The sequence below is a fragment of the Rattus norvegicus genome, chromosome 10, assembly GCF_021556685.1.
Source record: "Rattus norvegicus strain SHRSP/BbbUtx chromosome 10, alternate assembly SHRSP_T2T, whole genome shotgun sequence".
Taxonomy (NCBI): Eukaryota; Metazoa; Chordata; class Mammalia; order Rodentia; family Muridae; genus Rattus; species Rattus norvegicus.
Genome location: NC_141543.1, coordinates 20,829,157 through 20,850,002, shown reverse-complemented (window position 1 = coordinate 20,850,002; position 20,846 = coordinate 20,829,157). Strand labels below are relative to the sequence as shown.

The window sequence follows — 20,846 nt, the reverse complement described above, 5'->3', positions numbered from 1 at the left end:
CCAGACTTGCTATCCACTGGCCTGTCCACCTGAGAAGCTTGTTGGGTCTAAGAGAACTGCACCTCCTGCACTGTGTGAAGCACTCAACTGGCAGGCGCTGTCCCTTAGCTCAACCACTAGCTGGTGCTGTGTGGGCGGGACCGGAAGTTTGGATGAGGGCGGTACTGAAGACAGGAAGTGCGCGGTCCTGCGCGGGTTGAAGGAGAGGGTTGGGGTTGGGATTGGGTCTACTTGGTCCGTTCTGGGCCAGGAGGGGTGGTTTTGGGGTGCTGCTGCGGGCAGCAGTCATGAGGCGCGACGTGCGCATCCTGCTGCTGGGCGAGGGTAGGCACTGGGGCTGCGGGAAGATGGGTGGGGTCGCCGTGACCTCGGCCGTGCTCCTGACTACTGTTCCCTCTCCCCGCGCAGCCCAGGTGGGGAAGACTTCTCTGATCCTGTCGCTGGTCGGCGAGGAGTTTCCCGAGGAGGTGCGCCGGGTTAACTGGACACTAGGGGCGGATGCCGGGCTTTGGGTAGCCGGGCTTTGCCTTCAATGGTGACCCACCTGTTGCAGGTCCCTGCCCGCGCGGAGGAGATAACCATCCCCGCCGACGTCACCCCAGAGAAGGTGCCCACCCATATCGTGGATTACTCAGGTATCTCCAAATGCTGCCTCCTAGCCGGTGTATATTGAGCCTGCAGCCGGTCTGTATCGAGCGCAACAGCCATTCTACATCGGATTCTTTTTCCTTCTAGAAGCGGAGCAGACAGAGGAGGAACTTCAGGAGGAGATCCACAAGGTGCGGTGCATCTTGCAGGCTTGTGGGTACTGAGGCCGATTCCTTCTTAATCGGCTTCCTCTTCTGTGGGCTGGATTAGGTGACTGACTGCTTGACCCTGATAATTCAGCTGTGACCTTCAAGGCTGAGTCTTGTTGGTTTTCCAGATCACAGCTTTCTGGGAACCAGGACCTGGCCAGTGCTGCCGTTAGTGAACCTTCCCAGGGTCTGAGTGGAACAGATATATATGTCCTTTATTGCTTTTCCTTAAACATCATACTCCTGTTCCCAGTACCATGCCTCCCTAGGCTGTAGTGGATGCCATCTTAATTAGGCGTTCCTTGTTGCCAGAGTTTTTGTGTTCCTGAATGCAGTCCTTCAGCCTTCTCCGTGTCCTACAGGTGCAGGTCACTTGGTCAGGGTACAGTGTCTCATGCTTTCGTTTGCAGCATCCTTGCTGCTTGTACTGAGATAGAAAGTGAGAGACCTGGCTCGGGACACTACCTTGGGTGGTTGGATGGATCTGTCGTAGGACAAGAATTTGCTGACTACAGCCATGGTACTAGGGTCTGGTATCTCTTAGGAAGTACTGGTGGGGAGAGGCCAGCTTGGCAAAGGTGGGCTTTCCGGGCCCCAGAGCCCTGCTGGTCCTGCTGTGAGCACTTGGGACATGCTGGAGTGGTCCATGCTAAGCAGGCCAATTCTGCTCAGCCTGTACCTTGCTTTCCCTTAGGCAAACGTGGTGTGTGTGGTGTACGATGTGTCTGAGGAAGCCACCATTGAGAAGGTAAACGAGAGGGGAGCTCCTCTTCCGGTTTTTTTTTTTTTGTTTTGTTTTGTTTTTTTTGTTTTTTTTGTTCTTTTTTTTGGAGCTGGGGACCGAACCCAGGGCCTTGCGCTTCCTAGGCAAGCGCTCTACCACTGAGCTAAATCCCCAACCCCCCTCTTCCGGTTTTTAACCCCTGCTGCTAGTGCCTGACTTAATTGGCGGTTGGCCTGGGCAGTACATAGTGGCTCTTGATCCTCAACCCTTACTCCTAGCCTCCTTTCTGTTGAGTCTTTCAGGGGACCCTGTTCCTCTGAGCTAGGGAGTGTTCTCCTCTTACCCCAGCCTGCTTGTGGAGATTGCAGCTTTTGGGGTCAGACAAGTCCCTGTCTGTCACCTGCAGTCCCCCCCGCCCCCCCCCAGCTTTGTCCTGCACTCCAAAAGCTCGTTTAGTTCCAGGTAGAGGAGCATGGGCTGGTGAGCACGTGCGTGTTCTTGGACACATTTGGACTTTGTCTTTCAGATCCGAACCAAGTGGATTCCCCTCGTGAATGGCAGGACGGCAACAGGGCCCAGGTGACCAGCAGGGCCTCAGCTAGGGGGACTAGAGCCCACCTGTTCCCCATCCCTGGTGATCATGGCCTCTCTCCCAGGTTGCCCATCATCCTGGTAGGCAATAAGTCAGACCTGCGGCCAGGGAGTACCATAGAGGCTGTGTTGCCCATTATGAGCCAGTTTCCTGAGATAGAGACCTGCGTGGAGGTGAGTGGGGAGGTTACAGAGGAGGGCTGTGGTAAGACCCTGAGGTAGGTCCCTAGATCTGTCATGGGTCCTTCCTGAGTCCGTCCTCACCCTTGTCCAGTGTTCTGCCAAGCACTTGAGGAATATCTCAGAGCTGTTCTACTATGCCCAGAAGGCTGTTCTGCATCCCACCGCTCCCCTTTATGACCCTGAGGCCAAACAGGTAAGTAGCGGTGAGGGCCACACACTCGAAGTTTCCCCAAGTCTCATCCCAAGGCCCGCATGGGGTGTTGGATAAGGAGAGCAAATAAATGGGCACGCCGACAGGGTGGCCAGGAAAAGGGCCACTTGGTGTTGTGTCCCTGCAGTTAAGGCCTGCCTGCGCCCAGGCACTCACACGCATCTTCAGGCTGTCGGATCAGGACCTAGACCACGCACTCAGCGACGAGGAGCTCAATGCCTTCCAGGTGTGGCCCTGCTCTGATACCCTCGCTGCCCTTATAAGAGGGTTATCAGGGTAGCTGACTGATCTGAAGCACTCTCTTACCTGAGGCAGAAGTCCTGCTTTGGCCATCCTCTGGCCCCACAAGCCCTGGAGGATGTAAAGAGGGTAGTGTGCAAGAATGTGGCAGGTGGTGTGCAGGATGACCGACTGACCCTGGAAGGTGAGGCAGATGTTACCTTATCCCCTGGTGTGTGGGGAGTGGCGGGGCCAAGTACTAACCTTCCACCTTCCCACAGGCTTCCTCTTCCTGAACACACTTTTCATCCAGCGTGGCCGGCATGAGACTACGTGGACCATCCTACGGCGCTTTGGTTACAGTGACTCGCTGGAGCTGACTCCTGACTACCTCTGTCCACCGTGAGTTGTAGGCTGGTGGGCAGTGGTGCTTACTAGACTCTTGGGGTAGATGCTGTGACCTGGGGACTCTAGCTTTGGCCTCTCAACACACACTCATTAGCTAGCTACTCCCCTTGCTTAGCCCCAACCGTGTAACTAGAGGTTCTACTGGGAGGGCCTGACTGCCCAGGCAGGCCCTGCATCGTGATAGTGCAAGTGCAAGCCCTCTGGCATCCCCACAGGCTCTACGTACCCCCTGGCTGCAGCACCGAGCTCAACCATCGTGGCTACCAGTTTGTGCAGCGGGTGTTTGAGAAGCATGATCAGGTGAGCCCACTACCTTACCTGCCCCCACCCCCGCACCCCTTCCCCCTTCCCTCCCAGCACATGTCACTATAGCCCCTTTGCCTGTAGGACCATGATGGTGTCCTCTCACCCACGGAACTAGAGAGTCTCTTCAGCGTGTTCTCAGTTGCTCCGTGGGGCCCTGAACTCTTACACACAGTCCCCACTGAGGCTGGCTGTCTGTCCTTGCGTGGATATCTCTGCCAGTGGACGTAAGTACAGTCCGTTATCTACCTGTCCGTTCCCACCCATCCCATCTTACTCTCCTTAGCCCCGTGCCTCCCTCTACCCCCAGCCTGGTGACCTACTTGGATGTCCAGCACTGCCTTGCCCATCTTGGCTACCTGGGTTACCCTACCCTCTGTGAGCAGGACTCACAGGCACAGGCTATCACAGGTGGGTGACCACTCTTTTGGTCTCTGGGTCCAGCCCCTCCTTCTTGGTGGCCAGCACCCTCACATGAGCTCATCTTTACAGTTACCCGCGAGAAGAGACTGGACCAGGAGAAAGGGCAGACACAGCGCAGCGTCCTCATGTGTAAGGTGTTGGGAGCCCGAGGAGTGGGCAAGTCGGCCTTCTTGCAGGCCTTCCTCGGCCACAGCCTTGGGGTGAGAATTATGGAGGCTCCACCCCCTACCTGGGAACTCAAGGGAGCAGGAGGGGCAGCACAGAGAACTCTGGGCCCAAAAACTGTTCCTACTGTCCACACAGGAAGCCAGGGACAGGGACGCCCCTGAGAAATTGCCCACGCATACCATCAATACAGTGCGGGTCAGCGGACAGGAAAAGTACCTGATTGTGAGTGAGGGCCCTTGTACCCATTCTTCCTCCTAATGGAGCTGTCTCAAGGTAGTCCTTGAGGGACCCAGCCTTGGGGAGGCCATTAAAGCTACTGTTTGTCCCAGCTGTGTGAAGTGAATGCTGACAGCCTGCTGGACACCTCTCTAGACACTACCTGTGATGTCGCCTGCTTAATGTTTGACAGCAGTGACCCCGAGACCTTCGTGCAGTGTGCTACCATCTACAAGGCAAGTCTTGACCTGGGGTGCTGTAGGGGATCCCAGCCATAGCCCTAGTCAGGTAAGCCAGCAAGCCCAGCGCTCAAATGTTTTGTTTTGTTTTTTCTCCTGGCAGCGTTATTACATGGATGGGCAGACACCCTGCCTCTTTATCTCCTCCAAAGCTGATCTCCCTGAAGGTGTTGCCCCACCAGGCCTATCACCAGCTGAGTTCTGCCGTAGGCACCGGCTGCCAGCCCCGGCCTCATTCTCCTGCTTGGGACCAGCACAGTCCAGCATAGATGTCTTTACCCAACTTGCTACTATGGCCACTTTCCCGTGAGTACACATACCACGGGCTTAGTGTGGGTGGGGCTTAGTCTGTCACCTGGGTACAAAGGTGTTGGAGCTGCAGGGTGGGGCCTACCTGTGACCCAGAGAGCTATGCTGGGCGTCGTCCTTTGGCTTGGCCTCTGGCTGCTGGGGATGGGTTTTCAACAGTGAGCTTTCAGCACATGCCTGGAGTTTTCTTTCCACAGACACCTGGCGCACACAGAGCTGCACCCCACCCCCTTCTGGCTCCGAGGCGTGCTGGTGGCTGTTGGGACCGCGGTGGCTGCTGTCCTTAGCTTCTCACTATATAGGGTCCTAGTGAAGAGCCGATGACAAAGGACTCGTGACCTCTCCTGCCCCCAGGCACAGCACACTGTGGTGTCTCGTGTGAGCCCACGCGGCAGAGGAGTATGGTCTTTTAGCCTGGTGGTGTAATGTCTGTGTGGCCAGCTACAGGGTCCCTGGGACTGATGTGGGTACCTGCTCAGGGACTTGGTATCTAAATCGTGGCTTCCAAAACCCTGCTGCCCTGTTACAGGCCTGTCCTGCTGAGCCCAAGAGTACGGGTGGCAGGTGCGAGCCCTCAGCCTTTCAGGGAGCATCGTGTGTTAGAGAGAGGCTGGGCTGTGAGTAGGAAATCAGTGACCAGAACTGAAGTTCTCAGGGTGCTTCCTCCTTCCTGGTTCTGTGTGGCCAGTGGTCTTGATTGGGGGCAGGAGGCAATGGTCAAATCAGGGAGGGACCTGATAGTCAAAGAGTTCCCACCATTCTGTCAGATGTGGAGCCTTACCCACACAGTGCCAGCTGCAGAGCAAGTGGAATTGGGTTTCCTGATTAAAGTTGTCTTTTCCATCTCTTGGATTTTGATCTCTCAGTGCGGCTTTTTTTCTTTCTTTCTTTCTTTCTTTCTTTCTTTCTTTAAATATAAGCTTATTTTTATGAGTTTGACTGTTTTGCCTGCTCATGTGTAAGTGCACTGTGTGTGTGTGTGTGTGTGTGTGTGCCTAGTGCCAGTGGAAGCCAAATGAGTATGTCAGATTTCCCTAGAACTGGAGTTAACCGATTGTAAGCTATCACGTGGGTGTTGGGAACAAACCCAGGTCCTCTGCAGAAGCAGCAAGTGCTCGTAACCACCAACCCATCTCTCCAGCCTCATAAAAATGTTTTTTCTTCAATCAATCTAAATGTGACTACTATTTCTGTGTGAGTGGGAAACATCACCTGACCCTTCTGTCTCCCCCGTTCCCGGGTCCATATTCTGAGGTCTCTCTAGTCATGCTGATAAATGGCTGTGGGAGGTGCAGTTGGGGTCTGCTGCCCATTCATGTCAGCACCCATCCATCATGTGGGGTGTGTGAGAGAGGGCTCCAGTGCACATACCTGTTTCCTTCCTGGGATTGTAGCTTCTGTGCCCCACACTCCAAACAGCCCAGTCAGCCTGCCTGACTCTGCTGAGAACCTAGGCTTTATGTGTATCATGGCTGTTAAAAGCAATCAATGGACAGCCATAGATGTCAGCCTGGACAGGAGCTGAGGGGAAGGTGGACTGCTGGGCTCAGAGTTGGTCTTGTAACATGGCCTCCTACCACCCAAGACACACAAACACAAATTCACACACTTAACCAGTCATTAGTTGGGACTGGTGGGTACTCTGCCCCAGAATGTCTGGCAAATGGGGATCCCTGAAGAGTGAGGCCTTTGCCTCCTGCTACAGTCCCGACCTACTGGCCTGCTGTCCCACTAAGCATCTGGGCAGGCTGCATTTTGTAGGCAGCTGCATTCCCTACAGAGGCCCATCAGGCAGGAAGAGCTGCCATCGCATCTGTGCAGCAGCAGATTCTGTTCTGAATGATACTTGGAGGGGTTGCCATGGTTACACATCCCATTGGTCTGTCACCTTCGCTGTCCTAGGGAGCACATCCCCTCCCTTATCCAAGCTGCAATCAGTCCTACCTTCAGGTGGCCATCTGTGGGTCTTCCTGGCTATCCCCTGTGCCTTGACTGGTGTTTCTGCACTGGAGGTCCTGCTGTCTCAAATCCGATCCAGTGGTGTTTGGTTGGAGCCCCCAGCTTTGGCCATGAGTAGGGAGGGGCAAGTGTTAGTCTTGGTCTGAGCAAGTATGGGGTTGCTTTGTAGGACCTGGGGCTTCCCTGCTGGAACAGTGCAAATAAGGACGAGTGTGTCTACTGAAAGCAGCTCCAGGTCAGGAGAAAGTCGGTGCGGTGGGGAGCAAATGGACCTTGGCATTCTGGGATGGGTCACAGACATTTTTAGTCAGAGAAAGCTTCCTAGAGAAGGTAAACAAAACAAAAAACAAACAAGCAAAAAAACCAGAAAGGCTGCCTAAGAGGGATAGTGGGTGCTGCAGGTTCCCAGCTATGGCCTACTGGGAAGAGCTTCTGCAGCTCATAGTGCAAGAGCTGTAGGCTGGCGGTGGTTCTGGGTCGCGCCGTTCGGTGGGGGACGGGTTATACCCAGGCAGTGCGTCGAGTTGGGGCCGCGCGTGCGCGTGCAGGGTATGCGCGTGCTCTGGCTGTGTGCGCGCTGGGCTGGCATCTCGGTGACGCTGTCTGAGCTCCAGGAGCGCAGAGCAGAGCAGACGGAGCGGGCCGGCCGGGGCGGAGCGGAGCGGTCCGCAGAGCAGCCCCTCCCGGCCTCGGCCGACCCCGGCCCTAGGCCCGGCTCTATGGACAGGAGCTCGCTGCTGCAGCTCATTCAGGAGCAGGTGCGTGGTGGGTGGAAGCTGGCACTGCTTTGGCGCCCTTCCAGCCGGTGAGGGGCTCGGGGGAGGGACCACGTTCGCAGAAGGCCCAGGCAGCCGCCTCCCAAACCCCCCTCCCTGCACGACCTTGGCCTCTGAGACTCCCGACCCCAAGAAAGGTCTGGCTTTATCAGGTTTCCACGGAAAGCTGGGGATGGAGGGTGGTGGTCCTTGGACCTAGGTCCTTCCCCTTTCTAGGACTGGTAGGGCGAATATGAGGTGGTAGAACAGCCCAACCAGGCACCTTGCCCCGCCAGGGCCTGGGAACAAGCTGGTTCTAGCAAACAGGCACTGACTGGCACAAAGGTCCAGCCTTCCTAGCCAGCCTAGCTCAGCCCTGTGGCTGGGGGTTGGCCCACCCTCTACTCCCCCACCACAGCAGCTGGATCCTGAGAACACAGGCTTCATCGGTGCGGACACCTTCGCTGGTCTGGTACACAGCCATGAGTTGCCCCTGGACCCCACCAAGTTGGACATGTTGGTGGCTCTGGCTCAGAGCAACGAGAGGGGCCAGGTCTGCTACCAGGAGCTGGTGGACCTGGTCAGTGCCATGGTGTGTGGGCAGCAGGGGAGGGCCCAGGCCTGGTCAAGCGCAGCACCCTGACCAAAGCTGGGTGGGCACACAGCTTTTTACTGGGTAGGGCTTACAGACCCGGGCAGTGTGGAAGAGCCTCAGACCATTAGCAGCCACATAGCCAAGTAGGGTAGGGTTCCACGGGAACAATACTGTCACCCACACTAAGACTCCTGCCCTTCAGATCAGCAGCAAGCGCTCCAGCAGCTTCAAGAGAGCCATTGCTAACGGACAGCGGGCACTGCCCCGGGATGGACTGCTAGATGAGCCAGGCCTGGGCATCTACAAACGGTTTGTGCGATATGTGGCCTACGAGATCCTGCCCTGTGAGGTGGACCGCCGCTGGTACTTCTACAGGCACCGCACCTGCCCACCCCCTGTGTTCATGGCCTCGGTCACCCTTGCCCAGGTGGGCCTGCCTACACGCTGTCCCGGGGCCTCCTGAGTCCCTAGTCTTGACCAGCCCTAACACTAGTGTCCCCAGATCATCGTGTTCCTGTGCTACGGGGCACGGCTCAACAAGTGGGTGCTCCAGACCTACCACCCCGAATACATGAAGAGCCCTCTGGTCTATCACCCAGGACACCGTGCTCGGGCCTGGCGCTTCCTCACCTACATGTTCATGCATGTCGGGTAAGCGAGCCTTGGGCTCCAGAGCCCCTCCTCCACTCCTACCCCAGGCACCTGCCCACTGACTCTGAAGGCTTAACTCACAGAGGGGTTGCACTGCCTGAGGTGGTCTGGGAGAAGGCAGGATGCACAAGATCTGATCACCTCTGCAATGCTCTTTCATGGCCAGGCTGGAGCAGCTAGGGTTCAATGCCCTGTTGCAGCTGATGATCGGGGTGCCCCTGGAGATGGTACACGGCGTGCTTCGCATCAGCCTGCTCTACCTGGCAGGTGTGCTGGCAGGTGAGACTAGCACGTGGGTGGGTGGGTCCCCTGCCTACCTCACCTGTTGAAGTGAGGGCCAGCCCTGCCCTCACCTCTCTCTCCCTTTGCCCACAGGCTCCCTGACTGTCTCTATCACAGATATGCGTGCCCCCGTGGTAGGGGGCTCTGGAGGGGTCTATGCCCTGTGCTCGGCACACCTGGCCAATGTTGTCATGGTAATGGGACTGCCTTTCTGGGGAGGTGGGAAGGGGTCCACTGGACGTGCTTCACAGCCTGTCTGCCTGACCCCCATCAGAACTGGGCTGGGATGCGGTGTCCGTACAAGCTGCTGCGGATGGTGCTGGCTCTGGTGTGCAGTGAGTAGCGGGGCAGGTGGGGCGCTGGGAGGCCCTCTCCCTGCAGACAGGGCCCCTCCCACCTGTTGCTCCCTCTGCAGTGAGCTCCGAAGTGGGCCGGGCTGTGTGGCTACGCTTCTCCCCACCACTGCCTGCCTCAGGCCCACAGCCTAGCTTCATGGCACACCTGGCTGGTGCAGTGGTAGGTGTAAGCATGGGCCTTACCATCCTTCGAAGCTATGAGGAGCGCCTGAGGGACCAGTGCGGCTGGTGGGTGGTGCTACTTGCCTATGGCACCTTCCTGCTTTTCGCCATCTTCTGGAACGTCTTTGCCTATGACCTGCTGGGTGCCGATATCCCCCCTCCACCTTGACCTGCTCCTTAGGGCCGTATGGCTTGAGCTAGGCCTTCAGTGGGTCAGCCACCAGGTGGGCCTGCATGTCTGCCCTCTAGGAATGGACCTCTTGGCTGCTTTTCCCCACGGGGGGACAGGGGGGCCCTGTGATCCCCCCAGCTGAAGCCAAGTCTTACTGCAGCCCTTGCTGCCCCTCCCAGGCCTTTCCAGGGGGAGGGGTGCTGCTAGGCCAGGGCTGGGTGGAGGACCTTGAATGTGGCCCTAGAGGAGCTCCCTTCCCTCCCCACCGACCCCTCCCAGGACTTGCAGTCTGAGCCTTTTTGGAGAATGAATAAATATTTTACACAGCACCAGGTAGCTGTCCTGGGGCTCTGCAGGCTTGTCTGCCCCCTCACCCAGGCTGTATGAGACGCCCCCCCTCCAGGGTCTGTGCTTCCTCTCTCTCCCCTGAAGCTCTGCACCTGCATGAGGTGGTGGCTTCACTCCTGGCCAGGGACGGAATCCACAGGAGGTGGGGCCCCTGGGAAGAGACTGTGGACTTCCGGGTCAGTCCAAGTTCAGCAGTCGTTTATTGTGCTCCAAGAGCTTCCAATCCCGGTTCTTGCAGCCTCCCTTCCAAAGGCAAGCCCGAGACAGAGCCAGGTTCACTTGGCCTGGGTCCTGTAATTCTTGGCAGGTCTATAGTCCTTATGGGAGAACCAGTTGGGGTGAAGTTCAGGCAGCAGGTCTGGGCATACATCTGCCCATAGTCCAAGTTTGCAGTGCTCTCTTCACAAGATGAAGCGTCTACAGACAGCTCTAAGGCACTAGAGATCTACAAGAGTTCTGGGGTCGAGTTACTAACCATCGGAACCATGATGGGGTCCTGGGTGACCCCTCAGGCCCCTGCTCAGAAATGCAGTGAGCTCTTGCACCTGGGCTAGAAACAGCAAGTAGTGCTTGAGTGTATGCTGCAGCGTTAGCAAGCCAGGAACTGTAGCCACTGCAAAGAGTGACAAGGAGGTTCTGGGGACATTTTTTTTTTGAGTTCCTAGAGCCCCCACCCAACTTGTGCAAAGATGCTCCCTACTCACTCGAGGCAGTGGCAGAAACCACGCAGCGAAGTTTGACTGCGGCGCACAGATCGGCAGAAAGCCGAGTTTTGCTTCTCCAAGTCCCGGGTGGGGGATGTTAGCGGCCAACAGCTGATGCAGCAGCGGCTAAAAATGCCTCATCTACAGACCTGGGGTCAAAGGGTCTTGGTGCAGGCTCTCTCCACGGAAACCTGCTGGCACCACCCTTGAAGAAGCTCCGCCCCATGACCGCAGAAGGGGAGCGTCCAGCCGCGGACCCGCAGCTACCTCTATAGCAACCGCAGCAGGTCCTTTCGAGTCAACGCGTCACGTGCTTGTTTCTCAGCCAGTAATGGCCGCAGGCAGCTTCTCCCGATTCCCGAGGAAGCCTCTCGAGGGTGGTCTGACCTGCGGGCCTCTCTCCTTCCCTCAATTCCGCCGTCCTACCAGCGGTCTAGACGTTCCCAGGCTGCCGCATGAGCCCGCGTGCGCCCCGGTGGCGCGCTAGGACCTGGGCCTAGTGACCGGCCCTCGGAGCGCCACTTCTCCAGCACGGACCGCTGCCACGTTCGCGTGGCGTGGGCCGGAGGGTGGGGCTTGACTGCCAATGGGCGGAGCCTTGGTCTGAATATTGAGGGTAGGTCCTAGTTACTGTAGGGCGGGGCCGGTAGAGAGCGCAGCGGTAGCTTCTCCGGGCTAAGCGAACCCGCTCAATCCGCGAGGCTCCGCCTTTGCTCACGTGTCCCCATGCCAGCCCCGCCCCACACCGGAAGTTCCGGTGGCGGATCGCCGACCGGGCGGAGCTGATAGCTGCGCGGGCTGCGAGATCTAGGTGGCCGGGCGCGGAGCCCAAGCCGTGCCGCGCGGCGCCATGAAGGGCAAGGAGGAAAAGGAGGGCGGCGCGCGGCTGGGCACTGGTGGCGGCGGCAGCCCTGATAAGAGCCCGAGTGCGCAAGAGCTCAAGGAGCAGGGAAACCGGCTCTTCGTGGGCCGCAAGTACCCGGAGGCGGCGGCCTGCTACGGCCGCGCCATCGTGAGTGCGGGGGGCGGGGGCGGGGGCGGGGCCCGATGTGCCTCCCAGTTCTGTGATTCCCGGACGATTTCTGGCAGCCTAGACCCGGATTGCTGTTCCCGAATCCAGGGCAGATTGACTGGGGACTGGCGGGCGGGATGCTTGATTGAGGCAAGCTAAGGATGACACCAGAAATTCTTGCCCCTTGAGGCTCCCAAGCCTAAAGCTGGTGGAGGGGTTCTGGGATTTTTCTCAAAAACAGTTGGAGGCAAGAGAGCATGGCTAGAATCCAGAGCTCTGATAACTCGGAAATCTCCAGTTCCTCTCTTCCACCCATGGGCCCCCAATGCTGGAGAATTGTCCGGATCATTGGCTTTCAGCTTGCTATTAGAGAGGGGATCAGATGAGCCCACATTCTTTGTCACCTGATCTTGGTTCCCAGACCCGGAACCCACTTGTGGCAGTGTACTACACCAACCGGGCCCTGTGCTATCTGAAGATGCAGCAGCCTGAACAGGCACTTGCTGACTGCCGGAGAGCCCTGGAGCTGGATGGGCAGTCTGTGAAGGCGCACTTCTTCCTGGGGCAGTGCCAGCTAGAGATGGAGAGTTATGATGAGGCCATTGCCAATCTGCAGCGAGGTGGGCTGACAAGATGCCAGATTGTGGGCACCTTTGGGGCCAGGATTGTTGACAAGTGTAACCTAAAGTGTCCACTCCCCCAGCCTATAGTTTGGCCAAGGAGCAGCGACTCAACTTTGGGGATGATATTCCTAGTGCCCTTCGCATTGCTAAGAAGAAGCGCTGGAACAGTATCGAGGAACGGCGCATCCACCAGGAGAGTGAGCTGCACTCCTATCTCACCAGGCTCATTGCTGCTGAGCGAGAGAGGTGGGTCCCGCCCCCAACAGTTAACACCGAGTCAACAGTGCAAGTGTTTATTAAAGGACAGCAGCCGGTACATGGGAAGCCCGGGAGGAAAGAGGCCTGAGATGGGAAGGGATCTGTCATTTCCCTGTTGGGGCCATCACCAGCTGGCTTTTTCTTGACCCTCAGGGAACTGGAAGAGTGTCAGCGGAACCACGAGGGTGATGAGGATGATGGCCACATCAGGGCCCAGCAGGCCTGCATTGAGGCCAAGCACGTGAGGGTGCCCCTAGTCCACATGTGGGTCGTTGTGTGTGTGTTTTTGTGTGTGGCATGAGAAGTGCCCCAGCCTATGGTGGCTCTGTTGGCCCATGCATGACATGAGTGCCCCGGTGGACAGAGTGTGTGTGTCTGTGTGGAGGAGACAGGAGTTGCCCACACATGGCGCTCAACTCTGCAGGATAAATACATGGCGGACATGGATGAGCTCTTCTCTCAGGTGGATGAGAAAAGAAAGGTAAGGACGGAGCCTTGAAGCTCATGGGCAGGCTCTGGTATGGTGACTTCCTTTCCAGTTGCAGACATTTCCCTCTTGTGCTGCAGAAGCGAGATATCCCTGACTACTTGTGTGGCAAGATCAGCTTTGAGCTGATGCGGGAACCCTGCATTACACCCAGTGGCATCACCTATGACCGCAAGGACATTGAGGAGCACCTGCAGGTAAGGAGGGCCTGTGGTCTCGGGACTGGGATCAGGGGACACTCAGGCCATTGAATACTCTTGACTCTGTCGTTGCAGCGCGTGGGCCATTTCGATCCTGTGACCCGGAGCCCTCTGACCCAGGAACAGCTCATCCCCAACTTAGCCATGAAGGAAGTCATTGATGCTTTCATCTCTGAGAATGGCTGGGTAGAGGACTACTGATACCCCATGTCCTGCCTGGCACCCTGGCCCAGGAGGGTCTGGAGGCAGAAGCTCCAGTCCCTGTATATAGTTTGTGTCCCTGGGCCTGCCCCCATCGGTCCTGATGATGGGTTCTGAACTGCTCCCCTTCTCAGCATATCCCTTGCTGGGCCATGAGCCTCCCTTGTCTCCCTTCTGGGCTGGAGAGCTGGTGAGGGTGGGTTGCTGCTGCTGCTGCCACTGTCCTGTAATAAAGTCTGTGAGCACTACATTGGCATGTGCTGGTGCAGTGGGCTTGCCAGTCGCTTGTTGGCTAGCCAAGGAAAGTGGATATGAAGACACTGGTGTCCAGATTGAGTGTGGCATGCCACCACCGATCAGGAAAGTACAGCGCCTGGGAGAAGGGGCACGGAAAAATAGTCTGATTCCCTAGTTTTTGGGTTAGCCCAACCCCCACCTACCAGCTACTGACTTCACCAGCCTGGATGGTACATTCTAGAGGCCGAGCTGATGGGGCTAGAGATGGGTATATTTCCAGGAGCCAGGCCAACGTGGTCTTGTTAGGGTGGAACTCAGGTGTCTTCTCAGGAGGGTAGAGGAACCAGCGCTGGAGGCAGGAATGTTAAGGTCACTCTCATGTGCTATGGACTACAAACACCAAATTCATGCCCCACCCTTGCACTGACCTTCCGACCATAGATAACCTCTGAGAAACCAGGCCCATGCCAGTGGAAGGGTACCCCAGATCCAGCTCCTGTGGGGTCAGTTGTGAATAGCTGATGAACAAAATATATACGGGCTTCCCCCAAATCTGTTTGAAAGGAGCACCTACCTGCAATTCCAAAGCTATAAGCAGGGGTGGTTCCCAGTAGACGAAATGGAGGTGGACGGTAATGTTGGAAGAGTGGGGCCCACTCAGTAAAGTTGTTATCTCCGAAAAAGTACAGGGTGTCTGCCAGCAGAGAAGATGACAGGCAGGGGTACTGGCAACAGTGGGCTCCAAAGTGTCCCACTCCCACTGCTGCCTGGGTCTGGCTCACCATTGCCTAGAGATTCGGGGTCCTGGGGGTGCAGCAGCTGCTCCACATATTCCTGGAAAGGCAGGTCCACTACAAGAAGGGGGAGCCAGGCGGGACTGATCAGTCCTGCCTTTGGGATGTAAAGGCAGACCTTGAGGGGTGTGTAGCTCACCTTTCTGGTAGGAGTAGGTGTTGGCTGTACTCAAGCGAACAACATTGTCCCCAAACGAGGCCAGCAGGTTTTCCCGGGAACACAGGGCTCTGAACTTCTGGGGATGGAGGATAAGATAAATGAACAACTGGCCAAACGGGACCAGTTGCCCACATGCGCACGAGTACTCACCGAGTTGTCTGTGAGTCCTTGCAAGATGACGGGCTTGAGGAAGGCATAGCTGGGGGGAAAAGGGGAGCATGTTGCACAGAGGTTGAACCCTACAGGGGCTTCTGCACACTAGGCAGTGAGAGTATGATCTTCGCAGCCAAAAACCATGCTTGGGAGTATGCCTAGAATCACGCTGAGACTTGGGGCAGTCACACATACTGCTGCATAAATTCGGAGTACGTGAGGTGTGCTCGGCGCTCGACTGTGCAACGTTCCTCCTCCATCACCGCTGCTTCAGTTCCCAGCCTACTCTGTTTCCTGCAGGGGCAACAGGTCAGGCCAGCCAGAGCCTTGAGTTCAGGCTCCCTCCCGCCGCCCATTTCCTGTGGCTCACCATCCCCCTTCGCCAGAGGCAGGCAGAACCACAGTCACCATCGTCCATAGTACAATGAGCAAAAGCAGACCGAGTCGTCCAGCCGCCGCCATGAGCATACGGGTGCAGGCGCGCAGCACGCTGGGAATTCTGTCGACACTTACGAAAGCACAAGCCATTGGCTTAGGGTCTGGACTGCTGTAGCTACCTGCAAGCAGTAGCCAGCCGGCCCTGGGAGCCTCCTCCTCGTACACGCGCGAGTACAAACATCCACATCCACACAAAATCCCTATTTAATCATTTCCTCAAGGCGGAGTGAAACTGTATTGAGCAGCCATTGACTACAGCGGGTTACCATAGCTACAGCGCCCCTACCGGAAGTTCCCTCCTGCTAGGAAGTTCCCACCTAGGAAGTTCCCACCCAAGGCTCAGTAAAAGTGACAAGTGGCCAAACAGCAGTTCTTGATTTTTATTGGGTTAACAGGTTGCAGCCACCTTCCATCCTGGTAAACCGGATGGTGAGCGGTCAGCCTAGTCCGGTGGACATCGGGATTAAGCTGAGGAAGCTGCATTAGCTTTTGGGAAGGCCAGGTCAGGAGTATTCACAGAGATGGCCGCAGCCTGCAGGGCAGTGGGAGCTGCCTTCCAGCCATTTCATGATGTGCTGAAGATGGCCACCATGACTGCAACCTTGACACCATACGAACAGACCTTTAACCACATGATGGCAGACGGCACACATGCTGGCACAGCGGCGGCACCTGGGAATGGATGGGCGGTTCAGCTGCGGGGCTCTGGGCTGCCCCCTCCCAATTCCCCCATTCTTGCCATCGCACCTGTCGCAGACCCAGCCTCGGCTGCTCATGGGCCGTTTGCAGTGACTACAGTTGACATGCAGGGTGGTGGAGGCTTGGTTGAGGCAGCTCACGGCCCTGCTGGTGCTCAGCTTCACCACCTCATTGGACACATTCCAAAGGCAGAAGCGCTGCAGCAGATCGATGTAGGATGTGTACCAGTGCTCCTGGTGGGGAGGGGACAGGCTCAGGTTAGTGTTTCCAGGGAAACGGGCGGGAGGGGGGTACAGTGGAAAAAGAAATAGGCTCAGATGAGGGAACCAGCGGCCTCCCTGGCCCATCACACACCTGAGTCTGCTCGTCGATGTCCTTTCGTACTCTCTCACCCAGCACGATGAGAACAGACACAGCCATCTGCACGTCGCCCTGCTCAGCGTAGAAGTGCAACATGTCCCGGACCAAAACACTGAAGAAGTCCGGTGGCAGGCGGCTGTCATAGAGCGCGTGGGAGACGGACAGGAGGGAGGAGGAGGAATCCACCGGGGCTAATGAAGCTGTGTCTGCCTCGTTGCCGCTCACATGTGGAGAGTCGGCCTTGTCCTGCAGGTGCTCGGGGCCCGAAGGTGTGTCCACAATCTCGTGACGCAGTGGGAATGCCTCCTGCGGCAGCACATACTCAGGCTCCTCCGCTGGAGGCAGGGGTGAGGAAAGATGAGCCTGAGTCTAGGCTTCCCACTCCATGCGGCTCCTGCTCGCAGAGCCATGTTGTGGGTCAGACCCCTCTAGAGCTCACCCAGCCCCCACTCACGGTGCACATGCTCTGTGTCCAGTGGGTATAGCTCATCCTCCTCTCCTTCTACGTCACCCAGCAGGTAGTCAGCGGGTACGTCACTCCCCTCAGTCTCCTCGTTATCTGCTCAGCAGGGAGGGGAGGTCATGTGGAGACGTCATCGTTCCCCCCACCCCGCCCCGTCAGCACCCCTGCCTACCCTCATTGGTGATGAGTGTGGCTGAAGAGTCGAGCAGAACCGTGTCGCTCCGTGTGTCCCCTTTGCTGCGATCCAGCCGCGTCTCGCTGCCCAGCCCTGGGCCCATATCCTTCAGATTGAAGCTACAGGTAGGGAAGGCTTGTGGGTAGCCAGGTCCCAGCAGTCCACCCTGAGGAGGGGGCGGGAAGTAGCCAAGGATCTACCTGTTCATGAGGGGTAGGCTGCAGGAGCTGCCTTTGCCGACGCTGTGGTTGAGATTGGCAGAGGACACCAAGCCAGGGCTGCAGTAGATAATCCGTAACATGGTCCATGTCTGGGCCACCTAGAGGGAGGCACCAACCATTCATGGGTCCTGAGTACCTAGCATCCTGGGCTGGCCTTCATCTCCTGAGCAGAATCATATACCAATCCATGGCCTGATCCACTACCACCCAGGAACCTGGGACATGGAGAGAGCAGCGTCCACCCTGTGGGAGTGCATCTGTGAGGAGCCTGTGCTAAGGATTAGTAAGGGAACAAATATGGAGAAGAGAGACAGCATGCAGAAGGCAGCTCCAACACCAAGAACGAGGCAGAAGAGGCTGCAGGCACTGGACTCCCTCGGTGTCCACCCCGAGTATGACCCCAGGGTTTGGGCTATTCTGGTCCACATGATCTTGACACTGTCAAATACTGTGGCTGACAACTGTGACTGAGCTCAGGGTGGTTGTGGGTATGGTGCCCCCCCTACAGCAGCAATCTCTGACCCAAATCATGACCCCTAGGCCCCCATCTTCACATACCTGGTTGCGGCCGAGCTCCCGAGCCACTTTTGCATTGTGATCACAGAGCTCGGCTAGTGGCCGACCAGCCAGAGCATAGCGTTCAGCTGTATCCACGAACCAGCTCATGCTGCCACCACCAGACTCAGTCTCAAAGACGCTGAGTGCACTGGAAGCAAGGCCAGAAAAAGGTTCTGCAGGGTCCAACTTGCGCTTGAAGAAGATGGGGTGACGCCGATCACCAGCATAGGGTTTACGTCCAGATTCAGCGGCCACCAGGCTTTCTTTGACAGCAAAGGCCAGGTCCCCAAAGAGTCCGTAACAGAGACCCTCAGGGTTGGCACGCTCAACAGGCTGACTGGCATCCCGAAACAGGTGCTGGCATAATGTGCTGTCCTTGGAGCCGGAGAGGAGGAAAGAGGGGTCATGTGGATGGCGCCAGGCAATGCCTGTCGTGACATCACGGTGCTCTTCGAACATAGCAGCTGGCACAAAGGGCCGGCGTACATCCCATACATAGATGTTATGGTCCACCATCATGGAGCACGTGGCCAGGTGGTGGCGGCACTCAGGACGCCATTTGACTCGGGCCACTGAAGCGATGGTCTGCACACAGTGTATCTCCTTGGCACGATGTGTGGTCATGTCCCAGACCTTAACCATCTTGTCTCGTCCACCCGTGGCCAACCAGCCCCTGTGGAGAAGGTCCCACTCAAGCTGTCAGTCACCTCTCCCATGGGAAAAGAGACCCTGCCACACCCAAAGGTGTCTCTGAGCCTCCAGCCTTAATGCCCTCCTTATCCCCATACCACACCTGTCCTCTGGGTGCCAGTCACAGCAGAAGACAGGCCCATTGTGGGCTGTGAACATCCTTTCACACCGGTCGGGACGGCGGATGTCCCAGAGCTGCACATTGCCGTTCTCAAAGGTGGAAGCAAAGGTAAAGTAGTCACGAATACTGAACTGCACGTCCCGCACGCTCTCAGACTGGCCTGTGGGTACACATCAGTACAGACATAGGTGAGGGGGCTGGCCCCCAGAGGTTAGGGGGGCCCTTGGAGTGGCTCCAAGGGTGTCATTCACCAGCCTGTAGCCAAGCCAGGAAGTATAGGACTGAAGAAACACCACCAAAATCTGCCTAGGTCAGAGACTATGCCAGGTATTTTCGCTGCAAACTCCCAGGCCTCAGTTCCCTGGAGTTTGCACAGGTGAAGCTGTAGGCCTGCTTCAGAAGGATGTGTGTGAGCACTGGAGGTGCAGAAGCTCCACCTAGCTGGCTGTCTCTATCTCCCTGGGGCCCAAGCTTGTGGAAAACCCCATGAGTGGAAGAGGAGGTTCCTCACGTTCTGCTCAATACTCTGCCAGCTGCCTAGTTAGCCTTGAAGGACCAAAGAGCTCGGAGACCATACCCACCTTAAAAAGTCACCAAACCAGGACTTGTAGGTGCCGTGTCCAGTGCTTTTCCCTGCCACGGATAGCTCAAGATCTGTCGTAACCCCCAAATTCTTCAAGGGCCCAAGGTTCTGCCCATGCTTCATTTGGTCTCATTAAAGATTAGAGAGAGGTGGCTCAGGGCTGAACTCAGACAGCCTGGCCTTGAAGGGGCCTTGTGTACTTCCCACCTCACTCTGAATCCTGAAGATTCTAGTAGATTCATTGCAGTGAAGCAAGCTGAAGCAAGGTGAGGGAAACGGAGGCTATGCCACTCACTACACTGTGTCTGAAGGCTCTACCTTTCCTATTAGTAACACTCAACACCCAGTCTCAGTTTCCACTGGTTTGACCTCCTGCCTCTCCCCCACCAGCAGTGCTTGGGCTCAGCCTTTTCAGAGGGCCAACCTTCCCCATCTCCACCAATTCTTTCAGGGTTGTTCACCTCTGAGAGTCCATCTGCGGACCTCTGATGGACACACATTTCAGCCTGCTTGTAAGGTCTAACACCCACAGAAATCCACATGTACCCCAACTGCTTCTGTGGGCCTCACCAGAGAAGGTGCTGACAGAGTCCTTCCTTCGGAGATCAAAGCACTTCATAAAGCCATCTTGAGAGCCACTGAGCAGCACATGGGCCTCAGTGGGATGGAAACAGACTTTGTTCACTGTGCGCTTGTGTTCTGTGAACAGCTGATCCTGTTTGTTGCGGGATGGCCGGCCTAGGTTCCAAGTAACCACCACACCATTGGTGGCTGCTGTGGCCAGCAGATTCTCATCCATCTGGTGCCAGACCACATCAGCACAGCTCAGGTTGAGTGAGGGTTTCCGGCCCACACGTAAATTCAGCTTCTCTACAAACTGCTCCTCTTCAATGGCATAAATCTTGAAGATGCTTCGGCCAGCCACAACAACCTGGGCTGCATCTCGGCACACACTGATGGCATTAGCTGGTGCATCCAGGTGGCAGTGCATGGTTCGGCCTGTCAGTGCACTGCCACTCAGGGCTGTGGTAACTCGGGACATCTTTTCCATGGCTGCACAGGTAATCAGGGGTAGGAGGATGTCAGTGAAGTGTGCTGGCCTGGTCAGTCATGGTGTCCTAATAGTTCAGGTTCAGTCCTCTCGAACCTTCGGCCTGAGATGGTCCATCAGTCAATCATTGTCACAGGAGGGTTCAAATTCATGGGCTCCAGAGCTAACCTGAGGTTCGTCAGCACCATATCTGACGTCTCCAGATTCTATTTGATTAATCCTCCATCAGTGAGATCCAGGGGGCTACTAGACCCTCGCTAGGTCGACTCCCGGGGGCTGGGTCGGGAGGGGTGGGGAGTGGCTCCTGACTTCGCAGCCCCGTGCCTCCGAGAATTGCAGGGCTTCCAAGAGGAACAAACAACCCAGAGGAAAGGGTAAAGAAGCTGGATGGGTCTGGATTGAGTTCTAAGACCTTGGAAGGCAGAAGAGAGGCTACAGCAATAAGTGCAGGTATCTCGTTGCACCGTGCAGCGGAAACTGAGAGACCAGAACCAGGTGCTAGAAAAGCCTCTGTCCCGGTTACACGCCAGTCATTTACCGAAAGCACCGAGTGTTCTTCAGCTACAGTACCGGAAGAGACTCACTTA

At 56.7% G+C, this 20,846-nt stretch overlaps 5 protein-coding genes across 8 annotated transcripts; 3 read left to right on the top strand and 2 right to left on the bottom strand.

The window, feature by feature from the left end:
* The first annotated feature begins 176 nt into the window (after window positions 1–176).
* Window positions 177–5,967, top strand: Rhot2 (ras homolog family member T2). Its single transcript, NM_181823.2, is given in 19 exon segments — window positions 177–324; window positions 409–467; window positions 554–635; window positions 736–779; window positions 1,492–1,545; window positions 2,048–2,100; window positions 2,178–2,286; window positions 2,387–2,488; window positions 2,634–2,732; window positions 2,822–2,930; window positions 3,007–3,127; window positions 3,349–3,433; window positions 3,521–3,663; window positions 3,747–3,847; window positions 3,929–4,059; window positions 4,163–4,249; window positions 4,357–4,479; window positions 4,586–4,788; window positions 4,989–5,967. Coding segments are annotated over 19 exon segments (1,869 nt in total). The 5' UTR covers window positions 177–287; the 3' UTR covers window positions 5,116–5,967.
* Window positions 5,968–7,339: 1,372 nt separating this feature from the next.
* On the top strand, window positions 7,340–10,894 carry Rhbdl1 (rhomboid like 1). 3 transcript variants are annotated; one of them, NM_001191822.2, is made up of 8 exons: window positions 7,340–7,508; window positions 7,924–8,085; window positions 8,303–8,527; window positions 8,603–8,751; window positions 8,918–9,030; window positions 9,127–9,227; window positions 9,308–9,368; window positions 9,449–10,055. In NM_001191822.2, exons 1-8 carry the CDS (start codon window positions 7,470–7,472, stop codon window positions 9,718–9,720), a joined length of 1,122 nt encoding a protein of 373 aa, NP_001178751.1. In that variant the 5' UTR covers window positions 7,340–7,469; the 3' UTR covers window positions 9,721–10,055. The 3 variants fall into 3 exon arrangements, with proteins under 3 accessions (NP_001178751.1, XP_087425536.1, XP_087425537.1); XM_087569410.1 differs by having other exon boundaries at window positions 7,379–7,508; window positions 7,924–8,097; window positions 9,449–10,894; XM_087569411.1 differs by lacking the exon at window positions 7,924–8,085 and having other exon boundaries at window positions 7,379–7,508; window positions 9,449–10,894.
* A 628-nt stretch (window positions 10,895–11,522) lies between these two features.
* On the top strand, window positions 11,523–13,804 carry Stub1 (STIP1 homology and U-box containing protein 1). Its single transcript, NM_001025625.2, is given in 7 exon segments — window positions 11,523–11,787; window positions 12,209–12,407; window positions 12,491–12,656; window positions 12,822–12,909; window positions 13,093–13,149; window positions 13,236–13,352; window positions 13,431–13,804. Coding segments are annotated over 7 exon segments (915 nt in total). The 5' UTR covers window positions 11,523–11,625; the 3' UTR covers window positions 13,557–13,804.
* Window positions 12,690–15,613, bottom strand: Jmjd8 (jumonji domain containing 8). 2 transcript variants are annotated; one of them, XM_087572831.1, is made up of 9 exons: window positions 15,271–15,613; window positions 15,096–15,194; window positions 14,898–14,946; window positions 14,727–14,820; window positions 14,576–14,644; window positions 14,368–14,487; window positions 14,222–14,289; window positions 14,008–14,142; window positions 12,690–13,929 (listed from the first exon to the last, which is right to left on the bottom strand). In XM_087572831.1, the coding sequence occupies exons 1-9, from the start codon at window positions 15,426–15,428 to the stop codon at window positions 13,849–13,851; spliced, it is 873 nt and encodes a 290-aa protein (XP_087428957.1). In that variant the 5' UTR covers window positions 15,429–15,613; the 3' UTR covers window positions 12,690–13,848.
* An 84-nt stretch (window positions 15,614–15,697) lies between these two features.
* Window positions 15,698–20,480, bottom strand: Wdr24 (WD repeat domain 24). Its single transcript, NM_001191084.1, has 9 exons — window positions 19,779–20,480; window positions 18,608–18,785; window positions 17,815–18,487; window positions 17,236–17,354; window positions 17,033–17,154; window positions 16,852–16,956; window positions 16,392–16,732; window positions 16,086–16,270; window positions 15,698–16,010 (listed from the first exon to the last, which is right to left on the bottom strand). The coding sequence occupies exons 1-9, from the start codon at window positions 20,257–20,259 to the stop codon at window positions 15,842–15,844; spliced, it is 2,373 nt and encodes a 790-aa protein (NP_001178013.1). The 5' UTR covers window positions 20,260–20,480; the 3' UTR covers window positions 15,698–15,841.
* Window positions 20,481–20,846: the final 366 nt, after the last annotated feature.